Raw genomic sequence first — 18,095 nt, forward strand, 5'->3', positions numbered from 1 at the left:
GATGTAGTTGGACAGCAATTCCCATCAGCCCCAGCCAGCATGGTCAGTGGTCAGGGATGATGGAAGTTGTAGTTGTCGCAGTTCCACTGCTGAGCAACAGTGTGCAGAGCTCGATGGAGTGTGCAGTGAAACAAACAGAAGATAAGAATTTCTGAGATATACTTGGCAGAATCAGCTTATGAAGTCAAGTCTGTTCCACGGGACTGCTCTGTTCTCCCACAAAAGGGAATGGTCAGAGAGATTAGGAGAGACAGCTAAGGGGTTGCTGCGTCTGCTGCCCCCTCCATCTGCTGCCTGAGGCAGTCACCTCACACTGTCTAACGTTAGGGCCAGCCCTGAGTCCTAACATAGGAAAAATGCATTTGGCCTCTCCAGCTATGGGGACCAGGAGACTCACATGTCAGTGACTCTATGACACTTAAAGAAAACTAGAGATGTGTAGCAAAAGATCCAGCCACATGCTTGTGCCACCGCCACCCCTCCTCCGCTCTTTACAATGGATTTGAATGTTAGCATTCATTCCTTTCTTCCCAACTGTCAGAGCTTTTCAGAATTGCTGCCAGCACAAAAGCTTTTGCCTTAATTACTACCTCTCTGGATTCAGCTCTTTGCCTTAATGTAGATTCAGATGTGTTTAAAGTAATTTTATTTCACTAATATATTTTTAAGCAGTTTTAAAATGTAGCACTTTTTCTTTCTTTCTTTCTTTTGCACTCTAATGCACGATTTCCAGAATTTAACTGAGCCAGAAACTGTGGTTAAAAAGTTTCAATTGTTCCTAGTGAATAAAATGCATTTTCAAACTGAAGGAAAGTAACTGGGGGTTGGGCTGGGGGGTGCATTCAAATGGATGTTAAGGTGTATGTTTTAAGGTGAGTGATATTAGAATCTGCTTTTCAGGTTTGCAATAAGGAGCACTGAATAGAACATGATGGCTACATTAAGTTCAACTGTTGCCAAACTGGCTGGTTTGAAAGGCTTCCCCACTCCCATGAGAACACATCTCTCTTCTGTACTTGCAATGCTAAAATAGCTAATAAATCCAATTTGAATTAAGCCAAGTAGCTTTTACCTTGCAATCCATGCTTCTGTCAGTGCATTAGAGGGCCTGTGGAAGCTCTGGCCGGTGAAGGGGTCCTAAATTGATGTGCAGGGCTGTTTTCCCCCAAGCCATGTCCCCCTGACCCACAGATATGGGGAAGATAAAAATGTGGCTCCAAATGAGCACCAGGAGTCTCAAGGAGCCTGATGGCTCCTTAGCACGTAAGGTTTGCTGACATCACTGGCCAGCTGTTCAGTCAGTTGCACTTTCGACAAGGATCTTCCTTTTGCAGCTTGGTTTGGATTCAAGCTAGGTTGCAAAGCCACCCTTTCAAAGTGATGGCTTGGACCTACAAAGCCCTAAACAACTCAGGATCACCATATAAATTGATCCAGACTCTGCGTTCATCATCTGAGATTCTTCTTTGTGTGCCTCCTTCACGTGAAGACCAGAGGGTGGCAACACGAGAACAGGGCCTTTTCTGCAGTGGCTCCCCGTCTGTGGGATGCTCTCCCCAGGGAGGTTTGCCTGGCGCCTTCATAATATATCTTTAGGCACCAGGTGAAAATGTTCCTCTTCAACCAGGCCTTGGGCTGATTAATATTCTATAGCCTTCTAAATTTTGTTTTGTTTTGTAGTTTACATTTATGCTGTTTAAGCTTTAGCCATTTATTTGTGCTTTTGCCTTGGGTTTTTTTTATTTATTTTTTTGCAGCGAGGGCTTGAACTCAAGCCAGGCTGCAGTGGAAGAAAGCAAAGAATTTGGAGCTCCCTTAGAGTGCGCTCTGAATCTTTTTCTTTGACATCACAATGATGTCAGATGACTGACAGTTTCACCCACTTGTCAAATGGCCCATAGGGGTAAGAGTGTGCCACTAGGCAGCAAGGGCATATTCAGAGATGTTCTGCACAGCTGACCTGCAGCTATGAATTCCCTCTCCCTTTGGCAGCTCGACAAAGCCAGGGCAGCTTTCCTGAAGCTGGGCAAGATCGTTTTATGTGAGGATTGGCTTTCATGCACAAAGGTTAACCCAGCAGTGGACTGGCCCTTTCCTCCTTTCTTTTAAATCAGCTATAATGTGTATCCAGGTGTTTGTTTTTTTAACTGGTTTCCTTTCAGTAAAAGCAGAACACTTTTTTATTTTATGGGGTATCTGGGGGTTTGTTTTGTAATCTGAGCCATCCGGTTGGGACGAGTGATCAACTACATGCTGGATAGCAGCGTCTCTGTGAAATGAACACTCCCTTCCCTGTTTGCTTTGTGAAGTTTGATAGCCAGAGCTCAGAAGCTGGTGACGGCTTCCTGTATTGTGTCTCCTATATTGTTTCTGTGCCTTGCTTCTTAACAATGGTTTTATATTTTATTGTCAGGTGGAATTGGCTTTTATTGGAGGTTCGCAGCCGCTTTGTGGAGGAAGTTCCTCAAAATGCACACATTTTTTTATTTTATTTTAAGATGTGGCAGAGGACACAGGAGAGCACAGCAAGCAATGGGACTATAAAGGACAGGATAATATTTTCTGCTTAGATTAGAACTATAGGAAGCTGCTGTATACCTTCTTAGACAATTTCAGCCTTCCCCATCATGGTACCCAGATGTTTTGACTGCAACCCGTCACTTTGACATACTCTTTGGCATACTGGCAGAGGCTGATGGGAGTTGTAGTCATCTGTATATTTTGGGAAATGGATTGTCTGTTCATCCTATAGTCTTGTTTGTTTTCTGTGTGTTCGGACGCACAGAAACAGCTCCAAAAAGCTTAAAATCACTATTTTGGGGGGAGGTCTTCCTGAAAAAAGCTCAACAACATTGTGGGTGTCTGGAATTTTACTTTTGGAAATATGGCAACCCTAATCTCTGACCTTGCAAAAGTAATTCGGGAGCACTCAAAAGCAAAGAGAATTCTTCAATGCACCATGGAAGCTCAGCACAATTGTAGCACCAGATCTCAGATAACCTTCTGCTGGATTTCTGTTTAGGCATTGATAAATGCACCAGTTTGCATTTTAAAAACAAGATCTGCACCAAAATTTGAACGTTTTGCCCAACACATACCTTTTGCAAAAAATATAAATTTCCTCCAGTTTATATTTTTGACTTTTTATCTCTCTAGTGTGCACATTGTATGTCCACATTTCCCCAATACATTTTCACTAGTGTACACATTTTGTGTGCACAGTTCTCTGGTATACACTTGGGTGTGTGTGTGTGGAGAACCTCAACACAGCATTACATTGGGAGAAGGGTGAGTTTCAAAGGCTGCTGTTTGGCTCCAAGTGTTGGATTGGGAAGTGTGAAGGACTTTCTCTCTCATCTCTGCTTTCCAAACCAGTGAGTCTACTTTCTTCTTCCCAAGTATCTCCAAACCTCAGCCCAGTGTCAGAAGCAAAGCTCTTCCTCTCACCTTGAGACATGATCCAAGGTGGCCAAAACTTTTGGCTGTCTGCAAAAGCTCGCCAAACTCTGTAGACTCCTTTCGCAGAGCAATGAAAGCAGAATGGTGAAATGCCTAGAAACCAAATCCTGTGAGGAAAGAGCTGGGTATATTTAGCCTGGAGAAGAGAAGATTAAGTGGAGACATAATAGCTGCTTCAAATATCTGAAGGGCTGTCATGCTGAAGATAGATCTCCCGAGATTGGTCTACAACTAATGGGTATCAATTGCAGGAAGCCGATTTCAGCTAAATATCAGGAGAAACATCCTAACCAATAAGAGCTGTTCAGTAGTGGAACAGACTTGTTCAAGAGGTGCTGGGGTCCCTTTGCTGGAGGTATTTAAGAAGAGGCTGGATGTCTGTCAGGGATGTTGGAACTCCACCCTGCATTGCAACTACTCTATTCTGAACTTAAAAATGGAAAGTGTAATGCTGGTGGTCAACAAGAAATTTAAAGACTCTCTCAAGGCAAATCGGAAAAAAGGTAGTATAAACACTGGCCTGCGAGCGCTCCAATCAGAGAACAGCCATTGAAGATGCTCGAACTCAGGACGAAAGGGAGAAACGTGCTAAGAGGAAGGCACGCTTGGCAAACCCTCACCATGATCAACTCCTGCCTGGAAACCTATGTCCCCACTGTGGAAGGACATGTGGATCCAGAATTGGCCTCCACAGTCCCTTACGGACTCACTGGTAAGACCATGTTCATGGAAGACCATCTTACTCGGCTACGAGTGATCACCAAAGAAGAAGAATCACACCCTGCATTGAGCAGAGGTTGGATTGGATGACAACTGAGATCCCTCCCAACTCTTAACACAAGAACATAAGCAGAGCCTGATGGCTCAGGCCAATAGCCAATCTCATCCAGCATCCTGTTCTCACATTGGCCAACTAGATGGTCCAATGGGAAGCTCTGCATTATATTATCCCCCCCCATACTCTCCTCCCCCCCCAATGCTACAGAGGTCCTCCTTTCCCTGGCTCAATGCAGCTAGCAGCCAGTTGACTCAGACGTACGTACCACTGAGTTTCCTGGGCTTCCTCCCAGGCAAGTGCACAGAGGTTGGCAGCCTAAGAGGATTTCTAGAGAATTCTGGTGTTTTCCGGGCAACAGGAATGCCCCGCAGTGTTAAGCCCTGGATGACTTTGTTTTCCCCTTGGTTGACTTGTTTGAACAACGCCCCTGTTGTGAATGGGAATCTCCCAGAAGCCCAGGCAGGCTGTTCAGCTGCCTTCCCCATGGCTGGCTGTACCCCAGCCTCATCCATCTCCTTGAATAATCTCATCCCGGCCTGGGGCAGGAGAGGCACAAAATCCATCACTGAAACAGCCTTCGGGTGACTTGTGCTGTTGGGAGACAGACCCAATTTAACACTTCATTAAGGATTTGCCAGCCATTGATCTAGATTATCAGGGTTACTGCCAGCTAATTGCATCTTCCTATACTTATTAATTATATTTGGAGAGCAAGAGAGCGGTGCACGGCGCCTGTCTGCTATATTTAGAAAAATCTCCAGCAGATATCTAATTATGGAACAGATCATTCACTGGTGCTAGGTAAACCATTAAACTTCCCCGTATATATCTCACTCTCACACTCTTTTTAACCAGAGGTAACCGTTAGGATAGATCTTCCACTGTGCATCCTCCTGGATTGCCCTCCATTTCATGTACCGTAACTAACGGAAGCAATAGTCTTTGTAAACAGCAGGGGGGAGGTGCTTTGCTGCCATTCGCCCTGTGAGAAGGGATCATTCCTAGCTGCAAAGTTTGAAGAGCCTCCTTCTTAAAACACAGGGCTTGGAAGCAGGGGTGTAGCTAGCTGCTCAGGCACTCGGAGTGGTGGGGGCGGGGCGACCCGCCCAAGGGGCACCATAGCAATCTGCTCACGGAGTCTGCCTGGTGGACGTGAGCCCCACACTGCCATTTTGGGCAGCACAGAGCCCCGAACCACTGCGTCACTCCCAGGAGAGATGCATGGCTCAGGTGTGCTGCAAGCCAGGCCCCGCGGTAAGTGCCACCCCCCCCCCCCCGCGGTGTGCCATTTTGTCACCCCCTTAGGAATGACACCGGGGGCGGACCGCCCCCTCCCCTCCCGGCGCCCCCTTCCTACACCCCTGCCTGGAAGGAGGACTGCAGCACAGTGGCAGAGCACTTGGTGTGTCGCAGAAGGCACCAAGTTCAAATCCCAACCTGCTGCCAGTCAAGGTAAATGATACTGAGCTCAATGGACCAATGGTATAGCTCAGTATAAGACAGCTTCTTTTATTGGCTGACTGATGAATGAGAACAAGGCAGTAGAGTGGGCAGTACCACTTCAGGCTCCAAATGGGTTGGTTGTTTTTTGTTTTGTTTTTTGACATTCTGAATGCAGTGCTACATTTATTTATTTTTTAAAAATGAGATTGAAAACTATCACAGTGGAGAGTAAGCATGGCCTCGGTCCAGTATACCTGAAGGAGCGTCTCCACCGCCATCATTCTGCCCGGACACTGAGGTCCAGCACCGAGGGCCTTCTGGCGGTTCCCTCATTGTGAGAAGCCAAGTTGCAGGGAACCAGGCAGAGGGCCTTCTTGGTGGTGGCACCCGCCCTGTGGAACGCCCTCCCATCAGATGCCAAAGAGAAAAACAGCTACCAGATTTTTAGAAGACATCTGAAGGCAGCCCTGTTTAGGGAGGCTTTTAATGTTTAATAGATTATTTTATTTCATTTTTCTGTTGGAAGCCGCCCAGAGTGGCTGGGGAAACCCAGCCAGATGGGCGGGGTATAAATAAATAAATAAATAAATGATAATAATAATAATTAGCAGAGATCAACCTTCGTGCCTAATAAGCTTGTGTGTGTGTGTGTGTGTGTGTGTGTGTGTATCACAATCAGACACACACATAGACATACATATTTCAAAGAGGTGGCTTTTTTAAAAGGCGGGGGAGCATTTACAATTAGCGTCCAACACACGCAGTTTGAAATGGTGCAATCCACTTGGCCACCCCATTCCAGCCTCATTTTTTCCTGCATGCTCTGACCAAGCCTTAATATTAATCCACGGAGCTGTGTTTATCCTTCAGTGTCAAATATGTGAACCTTTCCGCACACAAAACGTACAGCGTTTGGCGTGTGTGCGTTCTCTCTGCGGTGTATGATCTGCGATGGCCATAGCCCATTCCTTGTGATCAGTCGGTGTAGATTCTCTGTGTGCAAAGTAGGAACATAGCAGCAATCCCCACCCTTAATCTAGGAGGGGGCTAATGGGGAGTGGTACTGTTGGGGCAGAACTCCAGGGCATATGGTCATGGCCTCATCCAGCAGAATGAGCAGGAAGTTAGCAAAGTAATACACATTACACATTGCCATCTAAAGCAGTGAGACCATTAAATCCAGGGTCTAGAATTACCTATATGCAGCATCGTGCACTACATCAGTCAGAAAAGCTGTAGATGGAAGGGCAGATCAGAGTTTGGCAATTGAGTAGTAAGGGCAGGGGTTAGGGGCTTCTCTGCAGAAGGATCAAGGCCTTTTCATTGCCTCTTCCCCAAGCAGCTGGAAGTTCCAGGCAGCCTCTGGTGGCTCAGTATGTTTCGCTCAAGAGATCGCTGGAGACTTATAGCAGTCCCTATAAATAGCTTTTTTATTTTACTTTAAAAAATATGAAGGGGGAGAAGGAATTATAGGACTGTAGGTCCAGAGCAGGCAGTGTGAAATCCAAGAATGTGGATAATCTCTGCTAAAATCAAAATTCTGCTCTTAAGAATGGGGTGGGGTTTTTTTTTAAGCTGTCTGTCACACAAAATGGAAAGTGGCTTGAAAAAATAACCAGTGGGGGGAAAGAAATGAGCAGACTTTGCTGTGGACAAGTGAGTTTCTTAGGGAGACATGGGTGCAAAAGCATCCTAGGAAAGCGTTGAGATGGTGTTGGATTTTGAGGTCATAAACCAGGCTTCCTCAACCTCAGCCACCCAGATGTTTTTCGCCTACAACTCCCATGATCCCTAGCTAGCAGGACCAGTGGTCAGAGATGCTAGGAATTGTAGTCTCAAAACATTTGGAGGGCCAAGGCTGAAGAAGCCTGTCATAAGCAGATAACAAAGATGCAAAAAAGTATAGGACTCCTGCACCTTTAATCATTGTGTAGAAGAAGGACATTTACCTGGTGTTGGTTGCATGACAAACTACACCTGCTGAAATTCCCTGTTCTACCCCCCAACTATTAAAAATATGGAAGCCCTGTTCTCTTCTATATGTTAACGCTTTTGTCCTACCCAGATTCACAGCTCTTCTGTCTGCAAGGACAAATTAATACTGGGTCCAGAGTACAGCACTATGAAAACCTCTCCTTCCTTCCTTCCTTCCTTCCTTCCTTCCTTCCTTCCTTCCTTCCTTCCATCCATCCCAACATATTGTCTACTCTGACTGGCAGCAGCTTTTTAGGGACTTTCCCATCACCTGATGCCTGGTACAGTGGTACCTTGGGTTAAGAACTTAATTCGTTCTGGAGGTCCGTTCTTAACCTGAAACCGTTCTTAACCTGAGGTACCACTTTAGCTAATGGGGCCTCCTGCTGCTGCTGCGCCGCCGCCACACGATTTCTGTTCTCATCCTGAAGCAAAATTCTTAACGCGAGGTACTATTTCTGGGTTAGCGGAGTCTGTAACCTGAAGTGCCTGTAACCTGAGGTACCACTGTACTTTGAACTGGTGATAAGAGGAATGACAGTAGCTCAGTGGTGGAAGGCGTGCTTTGAACAAGGAGGGGCAATTTTCTATCCCTGATGTCTCCAGTGAAATAGACCAGGTAAGAGGTGGTGGAGAATTCCCTGGAGAGATGCTGCTGGTCAGAGCAGGTAGCATTCAACTAGATGGACCCAATGGTCTGAATCAGCGTAAAGCAGCTTCATCTTTGTTCAACATCCAAATCTCAGTTGAGCTTTCCGTTGCAGCAGATGTCAGATTTGGTCCTTCCTGTTTCTTAAAGGGTTGGATCTCACACTTTGCTCACTCCTTCCTCGTTAGGGTGGCCAGCTGTAGGAGAAGACAGGGCTGTTGCCCATTCAACAGGACATTTCGGTAGAGGTAGCTTGTGGTTCTCTTCTACACAACTGTTAAAGGTGCCGGAACCCTGTCTTCTTTCTACAGCACCTGATTCCCGTAAAAGGACTCTGCCAGAGTCGGCAGCATGGTGTAGTGGTTAGAGTTTTGGGCCGGGACCGGAGAGACCAGGGTTCAAATCCCTGCTGAGCCATGGAACTCACCCAGCGACCTTGGGCCGGTCACCATCTCACACCCTAGCCTACCTCGTAGAGTTGTCATGAGGATAAAAAGTTGGGAAGGAGAAACCATGCTTGCCACCTTGAGCTCCTTGCAAAAGAAGGCAGGAAATACATGCAATACATAAATAATAGGCCTGGGACTGCTGAGAAAGGAGAGGTCTGGTACGGATGGTAGAGGGGGACTTCTCACTACAGTCAGGCCCACTAGTCCTGACTGCCCCAGGATCTCCATCTTCAGAAAGTTGGGATTCCACCCCTTTACATGCGGTTCAGAGACTCACCTGTGGCAGTTCAGAAGTGGGTACGGGTGAGACTTTCAACCTTCACAGGCATTCACCACCTTGTGATCAGTGTCACTGTCCTTGATCTGGCCACCACAGCAGCAAGTATAGCTCTCTGTGTGTGTTTGTGTGTGTAGCAAATGATCTCTCTCTCTCTTTTTACGGCATTTCCGCGCCCGGGTGTTTCCAAAGCCAGCCATCTCGGCAACGCTCTCGGGTAGCGGACATCAATATTTAATAAGCAATATATCCGTATTTTATTGCTCATTACTGGCAAGATTATTTCAGTATATTACTCTTAGATATGAATATTTATGGTGTGTTACTCGGCTCGAAGTTAAATGGCTTATTGACACGCTATTAATGCCTGGTAAGCACCGCTTTGCTCTCGCTCCCACTTCTGCTAAAGTGCCCATTGGCGGGGCGGGTTTAGGGAGCTGTCAAGATCCTGGCGCTTGTGTTCTCTTTCTCTCGACGGCAAACGTTGGGAGGAAACTGCGCTCTACTCTGGTCCCATTGGGACTCACTTGGTGGTGGTGGAGAAATAATCCAGACTCAGTCTTGATTAGGCTGACCAAATTGTCATAAAAGAAGTGTGCAAGCTTTTTAGTAGTGCAGAAGTTTTCATCAGGGCAGGGAAACCTTTATTAGTTCAGGGGTCACTTTGTTTGTTTGTTTGCTTGCTTGCTTATTGCTCACTAAAGGTAAAGGGACCCCTGACCATTAGGTCCAGTCGTGACCGATTCTGGGATTGCGGCGCTCATCTCGCGTTATTGGCCAAGGGAGCCAATAACGTACAGCTTCCAGGTCATGTGACCAGCATGACTAAGCCGCTTCTGGCGAACCAGGGCAGCGCACGGAAACGCCGTTTACCTTCCCGCTTGGAGTGGTACCTATTTATCTACTTGCACTTTGAGGTGCTTTCGAACTGCTAGGTTGGCAGGATCTGGGACCGAGCAACGGTAGCTCACCCCGTCGCAGGGATTTGAACCACCGACCTTCTGATCAGCAAGCCCTAGGCTCTGTGGTTTAACCCACAGCGCCACCTGCGCCCCTATTGCTCAGTGGGTTGGACTAAGTGACCCCTGGGTCTATGACCAGATTTGATTGTCTGCATCCTTCACCCTAAGGTTCCAGGGTAGGTTGCAACATTAAAAACAGTTGAAAGCGAAGCAGGGCCGCCATGGGGTGTTGCCTGCAGAGAGTCCCTAGGGTCAGATGGAGTGCCTTGAAAGATTGCTTCTGGCAATTAAGCCCCAAATCCCCCAGCCCTGATGCCAAGCATTTAATTTGATAAATAATAATGCTGTTAGGGTATTGCTTTCGTTTGTTACAACAGTATGTATGCATATATTGTAAACCTTGGTGTGATCCTTGATGAAGGGTAGTATAGAAACATAATAAGTTACACTACTACTCATAGAATCATAGAATCATAAAGGAGGGGTTATTGGGTTGCCTTTGCTTTTATTAAGTATTTTGCATTTTTATATTGTAATTTTGTGTTGTGAACCACCCTGACATCTGTGGGTAAAGCGTGGTATATAATAATAATAATAATAATAATAATAATAATAATAATAATAATAATAATATGACACAGTCCTGCCCTTGGCTGTCAGACATTTGGGAAATGCTGCCTTTTTAAATTAGAGGTTGGATGGCCAGCTCTCATGGATGCTTTAGCTGAGATTCCTGCATTGCATGGGGTTGGACTAGAAGACCCTCGGGGTCCCATCCAACTCTACATTTCTATGATTCTATGCAAATATGCCTCGTGTGTTTCTGGTTCTCCAGTTGGTCAAGGGCTCTTGTGACAGTTGTCTCTGATGAACTCAAGCCTGGCTGGTGTACAGGGCATAGTTAAAGTAGGGAGTTGGGCTCCCGGTGATATCCACCAATGCATATGGTTTTAAAAGAGGGGTAGGCAAATTCATGAGGAATAAGGCTATCAGTGTCTACTAGCCCATGATTACTATGATCTGCCTCCACTGTTGGAGGCATTCTGCCTCTGAATAACATTTGCAAGTGAGGAGAGCACTGTTGCCCTCAGGCCCTGCCTGCAGCCCTCGGGCCAGACACTGTAAAAAGGTAAAAGGTAAAGGACCCCTGGACTGTTAAGTCCAGTCAAAGGGGACCATGGGGTTGCGGTGCGCATCTCACTTTCAGGTCAAGGGAGCTGGTGTTTGTCCACAGATAGCTTTCTGGGTCATGTGGCCAGCATGACTAAACCACTTCTGGCACAACGGGACACCGTGACGAAAACCAGAGCACACAGCAACACTATTTACCTTCCCGCCACAGTGGTACCTATTAATCTACTTGCAACTGGCGTGCTTTCAGGAGACACAGTGAGAACAGCGTGCTGGACCAGATGAGCCTTTTACTTGATCCATCAAGGCAATTCTTACATCCTTATGAGAAAGCAGGCAGCTGGCTTGTCTTCCTCCTTCCTTGCCTTCTTTCCAAGGATCGCTTCCACCTGTGCGTCTCACGACTGTGCCGCTTGTCAGGTGTCCGGAGTGAGAGGCTAACTCTATGGGATCGTAAAGTCTAGCTAAATGAATTGTTGTTTCTGCCGCTGCTGCTGCTGCTTCCGCTCTTTCAGTGGCCGCTGCTTATGTGCATTTTACAAGCCGAGGACATCTCCCCAATGCAATAAATAGCCTCTGACAGGCAGTTGTGCAATAAAGTCCTGACGTTTCTCTGTAATGGTTATAAAACGCTGAATTATTTGGGCGAGGAGCGGCTGATTAGGGAGCAACTCGGAGGCAGGATAATTAGTTGTGCAGTGGTAAATACAGGAGGCGACCTAAGAAGTGGTGAGTTAGGGAGTTCTTAATAATTCAGAGGCACTCCTGGGGCAGTAGAGACACCAAGCACTGAGCTAGCGTGCATTCTGGGGCTCCAGTTGTGGGGAAATGCAGCCCATCCATCTTTTTCAACCGCAGGTTTGGTGCTGGTTATCACAAGAAGGTGGTGCTGCTAAGTCCCAGTCATTTTTTATTTTTTAAAAAGAAAATCTTCCTAAATCCTATCATACGTTCTCCACTGCTAACCCAATTTACAGCACTGGATTTGGGGATCATGTCTAGAATACGGATTTTCTGTGGAGTTGCCAGCAAAGTTCACTGAGCTGAGAAACAAGCTCCGAGGACTTGGCGATTATTAACTCAGAGGAGAACATTGGAAGCCCCTGAATTATTCTGCAGCTTTGATTGAAACCTGAGCCGGAGAAGATTTTCCAGCTCAGTCCTGCACAGGGCTGCCTCTGGGGGTACTGCTGCTGGGGACAAGGTGTCCTTCCCCAAGGTATCCCACAGAGGGTCACCTCAGTTTACTATGTCCAACTCTTCAAAGCACTTCCTTATGTAAAGCAACAGAGAAACCACCCTGTTGTTTTGCACAAGGAGTGCTTTCAAAAGTTCCCCCCCAGGAAGAGTTAAGGATATTCCAATAGATTTGGAAATTGAGCTAGTTTCTGATATGGGTGTGGGGAGTAATTCTGTTATTTGCCAAGTTAACAGTGTTAGATCTACAAGCTGGGGGTGCCAAGTGGCTCCTTAAACCAGGATTACTGTCACCAAAACGGAATGCCTTGTTGCCGTTATTCAGTACCACTTTGGTGTTCCTGAAATTCATTCTGGTTGTGCAGATAAAATATCATGGATAGAATTCTACAGGAAGTGTTGCTAGTGTGTGAAAACAGTCAAGGTCCAAGAATTCCCAGTCATGCACCTCTAGGTGGAGGAGACCTCAGGTGCCATCCTGGCACCTGGGCATCTTCACTTGATCATAAGTGGCCGATAACGGTAAAGGGACCCCTGACCATTAGGTCCAGTCGTGACCGACTCTGGGGTTGCGCGCTCATCTCGCTTTATTGGCCGAGGGAGCCGGCGTATAGCTTCCAGGTCATGTGGCCAGCATGACAAAGCCACTTCTGGTGAACCAGAGCAGCACACGGAGACGCCGTTTACCTTCCCGCAGTAGCGGTTCCTATTTATCTACTTGCATTTTGATGTGCTTTCGAACTGCTAGGTTGGCAGGAGCTGGGACCAAGCAACAGGAGCTCACCCCGTCACAGGGATTCGAACCACCAACCTTCTGATCAGCAAGCCCTAGGCTCAGTGGTTTAACCCACAGCGCCACCTGGGTCCCTATAAGTGGCCGATAGCCAGGTGCAAAATGCGTCTGATGCCTTTCAAACACTGCAAGCCAGCTTGAGCCAGAGGCAGCACACCCACCTCTAGTTTCCAGTCCAGCAATCTGTGTCCTTGTCACCAACAAACAGGGTGAATTTAGAAATGTAGTCCGTAATCTATGCATTGTGTGTCCAAAACATTTTGGGGTCCAGTCTTATTAGAGTGAACCATGCCATTTTAACATCAGGGTTACAGTTGCCCAGTGCATTGTATGTGGGGCTACCTTTGAAAAGTGCTCAGAGAACATTGACTGATTCAAAATCTGGCAGCGCAGTTGTAGAGATGGACCCAGTGCACTGATCACATGACACCAGTCTCAGCTATCCGTAGGTTCACTGGTATACTTCAGAGTTTTGGCTATGTATCACACCGAGGTGAAAAGGATAGGATGGATTCAAACATGGAGCATGAGAAGCTGCCTTATACCAAGTCCTGTTTAGGGAGGCTTTTAATGTTTAATAGATTATTTTATTTCATTTTTCTGCTAGAAGCCGCCCATAGTGGCTGGGGAAACCCAGCCAGATGGGCAGTGGGCAGGGTATAAATGATAAATTATTATTATTATTATTATTATTATTATTATTATTATTATTATTATTATTCATCAAACTATAGGTCCTTCTGCCTCAGTATGCTTTACACTGACAGGCAGCAGCTCCCTGGGGATTCAGACAGGAGTCTTCCCTATCCCTGTTTGGAGGTGCTGCAGATTGAACCCAGGAGCTTCTTTTTGCAAAGTCTGTGCTCTGCCATTGAGCTATGACCCTTTCTTTAGATGCTCGTTGGGTCTGAAGCTTTTATTATCTGCATCCGCGGCACCAACTGTTGACTAGTTCGGCAGGCAACCCTGCACTGGAGAAGATGCCATTTACCGCAGTCTTGCGTCCGTTTGGAACCAGTGTCCCAAGAGATGACGCCTGCTGGCATAGGAAGTTGGCGTACTACACTTGGCAAAAGTGAGGTGTGTTGCTCGGGAATCTTAGCGCATCCCTCCAGACCATATGGCAGGGCTGGCCCTATCAGGGCCGAGTAGCAGAGGGAGCAGGTGGCAGGCTGGGCGTTCTTTCCTGCGTAGGAGTTGCAAGTTCCTGCTGCCCTGAAAGCCAGGGCCAAATACGAGAGAGGAAATGAGCTGGAGGACAGCAAAAAAAATATGCCACTGCCGTGCCCTGTGTGTAAAATAGTGGGGTCGGTTATTGCAAACAGGGCAGGGAGTCTTGTATCCACAGGGAAGGCTTTGCTAACGGTTCTCAATTTGGGGAATCACCTGGGATTGTAAACCTGACAACTTGTAGTGACCCAGATCTTGGGGATTTTCTCCGAGATTAAAAACATGCCGGTTTTGGTCTCTGGCTGAGATGCCCATATCCTACTTTACCGTCATTGGCCGGCGCTGCAGTCCTTTCAGGCTTCTTCATACTGTCACTGCCATGGTTCTTTCCTCCTTTCCTACCAGCTGTTCTGATGGCTGGGAAAAACACACCATGTGAACCAGGGGGAGAGGGATGCTTCGGAGTAAAAAGAATATTAGAAATCAGGGCAGAAGAGCCAACATTATAACCAGTAACACTAACACGATAAACCCCATGCCTGTTGCAGCTAGGGTCTTTGGTGAAGTGTGATTGGTCTGTGGAATCAGCTGACAGAACGGTCAGCTGACAGGGCTACGTGTGGCACCCTTGAGGAACCCAGTTCAGTCAGCAAGGCTTATAGCAGAATATAGTCCTTGTGACACAGGAAATAAAGTGCCAATGCATGGTCAATGGGAGCCCTTCTCCCCGCCTCCCAATATAGTCCGGTCCACCACATGGTCTGAGGGACGGTGGACCAGCCCATAGCTGAAAAAGGTTGCTGACCCCTGGTCTTAAGTCTCAGCGGCTTGTCTCGTTATTTCTCTGTGATTCTCCTGTTGCTGTGCAAACGGCAAGGATTGATGCCTCCAGCAAGAAGATCTGAATTTGTTTTGTCTGCATCTGATTTAGTGTGCATGTGCATGCGCACACAGAGCGCTTTTCTCCTGGGGTATATAGGAGCCCGTGAGAACCCTTGTGTACAACAGAGAATTAATTCCAAGTGTGAACAGGCACTTTTAAAAATGTGGTGGCGGAATAGCCAAGGAAGAAAGGAAATCTGCTCTGTGATTCCTCCTCCTGTTTCTGTTATTTCCCCTTAAGGGGGCCCTCAAACTCTTCTCGCTTTCTTGCAGTCTTGCGAGATGACTTCCGCCAAGCTCCCAGCGATGTGGTGGTGGCAGCGGGTGAGCCAGCTGTGATGGAATGCATCCCACCGAGAGGACACCCAGAGCCCACCATTTCCTGGAAAAAGAACAACATCCGCATCAGCGATAAGGATGAGCGCATTACGGTGAGACTGAGAGAAGCGCCCCCCCCCCTTGAAAAAGACAGCCCTGTACCTCCTCTCAACCTAAATAATTTCTGTGGTTTTTTCCCTTCTGTTCGAGGCTGAGAACCTTGGAGGAAACATAGGAATCTGCATAATAATAATTGGCCCATCTAGCTCAACATTGTCTACACTGACTGGCAGCAGCAATGCAAGGTTTCAGATAGAACTCTTTCCCAGTTATACCCGGAGAGACGAGAGATTAGACTTTGAAGCTTCAAAGCATGTGTTCTGCCGCTGATGCAACAGGTCTCTCCAACCACCTGCTACCTGATCTTTTCAACTGGAGATGCTACGAGCTTGGACCTTCTGCATGCAAGGCAAAGCACTGAGCTTAGGCCATGGCAGGCAAAACATCCTGGATAGGGCATACTAGAACTGCATGCATGGTTAGGAGCAGCAAGTGGGTAGCCTTGAGCGTTGATGGAGTATTGTCTAAAATTCCTCTGAGGTCTGAAATACTCTTGCAGGAAAATGTGTGATCTCAGCTGGTTCTCCCTGGAGTAGGTCAGCTCCCAGTTTAAGGTGCAGAATCTGTTTTTATTCATTTAGCATGATTTACATGCTGCTTCATCATCCCTAACCTCTAAGCGGCTTAAACAGAATATAAAATTTCCACTAAAACACATTGATAAAATCAAACATTAAAAGCAAGTTAACCTAAGCATTTATCAAAATATAAGTGAAACCAGCCATTGTTACTCACATTTTGATCAATGTTTAATTAAGTGTACATCAGGGGTGGGAACCCTCAAGCCCAGGGGCCAAATTTGGCCCTCCAGTCCTCACTATCTGGTCCTCAGATTTATTCCCAGCATGCTCCACTCACTGGCCTTGATTCCCACCTTAAGTGTTTTTTGGCTGGCTGGAAGGTGTCCTCGAGCTTGGATGGTGCCTCTGGATTACCTGGATGGAGGATTGAGACAGGTGTGTAGAAACCAACCTACTGTGCAAAGGTAGCATCGAAATTTGTTACTCTCCAGCGACGTTTGCCTCTGGCCCTGCCTACCCCTTTGATTTGGCCCTCAGAAGGTTCTGCCAGAAAGAGATATGGACCATGGACGGAAAAAAAACCCAGTTCTCGCACCTGATATACATAATGAAATTGGATGTGTGGGCTGGCTTACTTAAAGGGAAGTCTTTAGCAAACAAACCGTATGGCAAAGTTGCCTGCCTGATATCATTGGGCAGGAAGTTCCAGAGGCACACACTCCAGTGAATTTCCGGGGAGGTGTATCCCTTGTTTTCAGTGACGTTCTCTGCAAGAGGAAGTTTCCCAGGGGCTGCTTCTTGAGGAAAGTGGGGCCCCACCAATACATTGGCCTGGGAAGCTTGTTTGTGCAGCTGTCTCTAAGCAGGATTTCCTTTTGGCCCTTCTGATCTAGATCCGAGGTGGGAAGCTGATGATGTCCAACACGAGGAAGAGTGACGCTGGCATGTACATCTGCGTGGCCACCAACATGGTTGGAGAACGGGACAGCGAGCCTGCGGAGCTGGTGGTCTTTGGTATGTAGGAGCAGGGAGCTGGCAGGGGAGACGGGAATCGAATGTAGAGGGAGGGGCAAAGTGGAGTTATCAGGGTCAAAAAGGAAGGGGAAAACCCACAAGGCAAGATCTGTGACAAGTTCCCCTATGAGATTTTTTTTTTCTATAGCTTGGAAGCAGCCAGGGTAGGGTGTGAGAATGAGAACAGAACGCTTAACTTCCCCTCCTCTATTTATTGAATTTTTTTTTAATTTTTTTTTGTTACAGTGGTACCTTGGTTCTCAAACTTAACCCGTTCCAGAAGTCTGTTCGAAAACCAAAGCGTTCCAAAACCAAGGTGCGCTTTCCCATAAAAAGTAATGCAAAAACAATTAATCCGTTTCAGACTTTTAAAAACAACCCCTAAAACAGCAATGAAACATGAATTTTACTATCTAACGAGACCATTGATCCATAAATTGAAAGCAATAATCAATGTACTGTGCTATAAAATAAATAAGACAGTATTGTAGATGATAAAAAAAAATTCTTCTTTCCTGCACTGATGACAGTCATTGTTTGGATGGGAGGCTTTTATCCATTTCTGCAGTCACACAATCAATCAATCAATCAATCAGTAGCTGAACTGGGTTCCACACAGTCATTACGGTACTACTGGAATCAGTGATGAAGGGCAGAACATTTCTCAGTGTTTTATTTTTCTGTGAAAAACCGTCAGTTTCATAAGGTCATTCCTAACAATGAATGGATGCCAATTGCAAACAACAAAATTAGGCAAGCATGGTGTTATCAAAGTTGGTTGCTTTGTTTACTGAACACAAATAAAATGAACATGCTAAATTAGATCAGTCTCTAGGAAATCAGAATTTCCCCCCATGCAAATTGAGCATTTCCCCATGAAAATTAGCCTTGTATCAGAAAGCCCATATCACAGGCTGGAATGCAGCTGTCCTACAATTTGTTGTTTGGTTTTGAAAGT

At 46.5% G+C, this 18,095-nt stretch overlaps 1 protein-coding gene across 5 annotated transcripts in view; it reads left to right on the forward strand.

Annotated features, from left to right (window-relative positions):
- Positions 1 to 18,095, forward strand: part of ROBO3 (roundabout guidance receptor 3) — a 186,386-nt gene that overhangs the window by 96,592 nt on the left and 71,699 nt on the right. For all 5 annotated transcript variants that reach the window (XM_060268621.1, XM_060268623.1, XM_060268625.1 and 2 more), the window contains 2 exons: positions 15,438 to 15,595; positions 17,017 to 17,137. In XM_060268621.1, coding sequence (XP_060124604.1) covers positions 15,438 to 15,595; positions 17,017 to 17,137 — 279 coding nt within the window. The remainder of the gene's footprint in view (positions 1 to 15,437; positions 15,596 to 17,016; positions 17,138 to 18,095) is intronic.

Source organism: Zootoca vivipara, chromosome 15 (genome assembly GCF_963506605.1).
Source record: "Zootoca vivipara chromosome 15, rZooViv1.1, whole genome shotgun sequence".
NCBI lineage: Eukaryota > Metazoa > Chordata > Lepidosauria > Squamata > Lacertidae > Zootoca > Zootoca vivipara.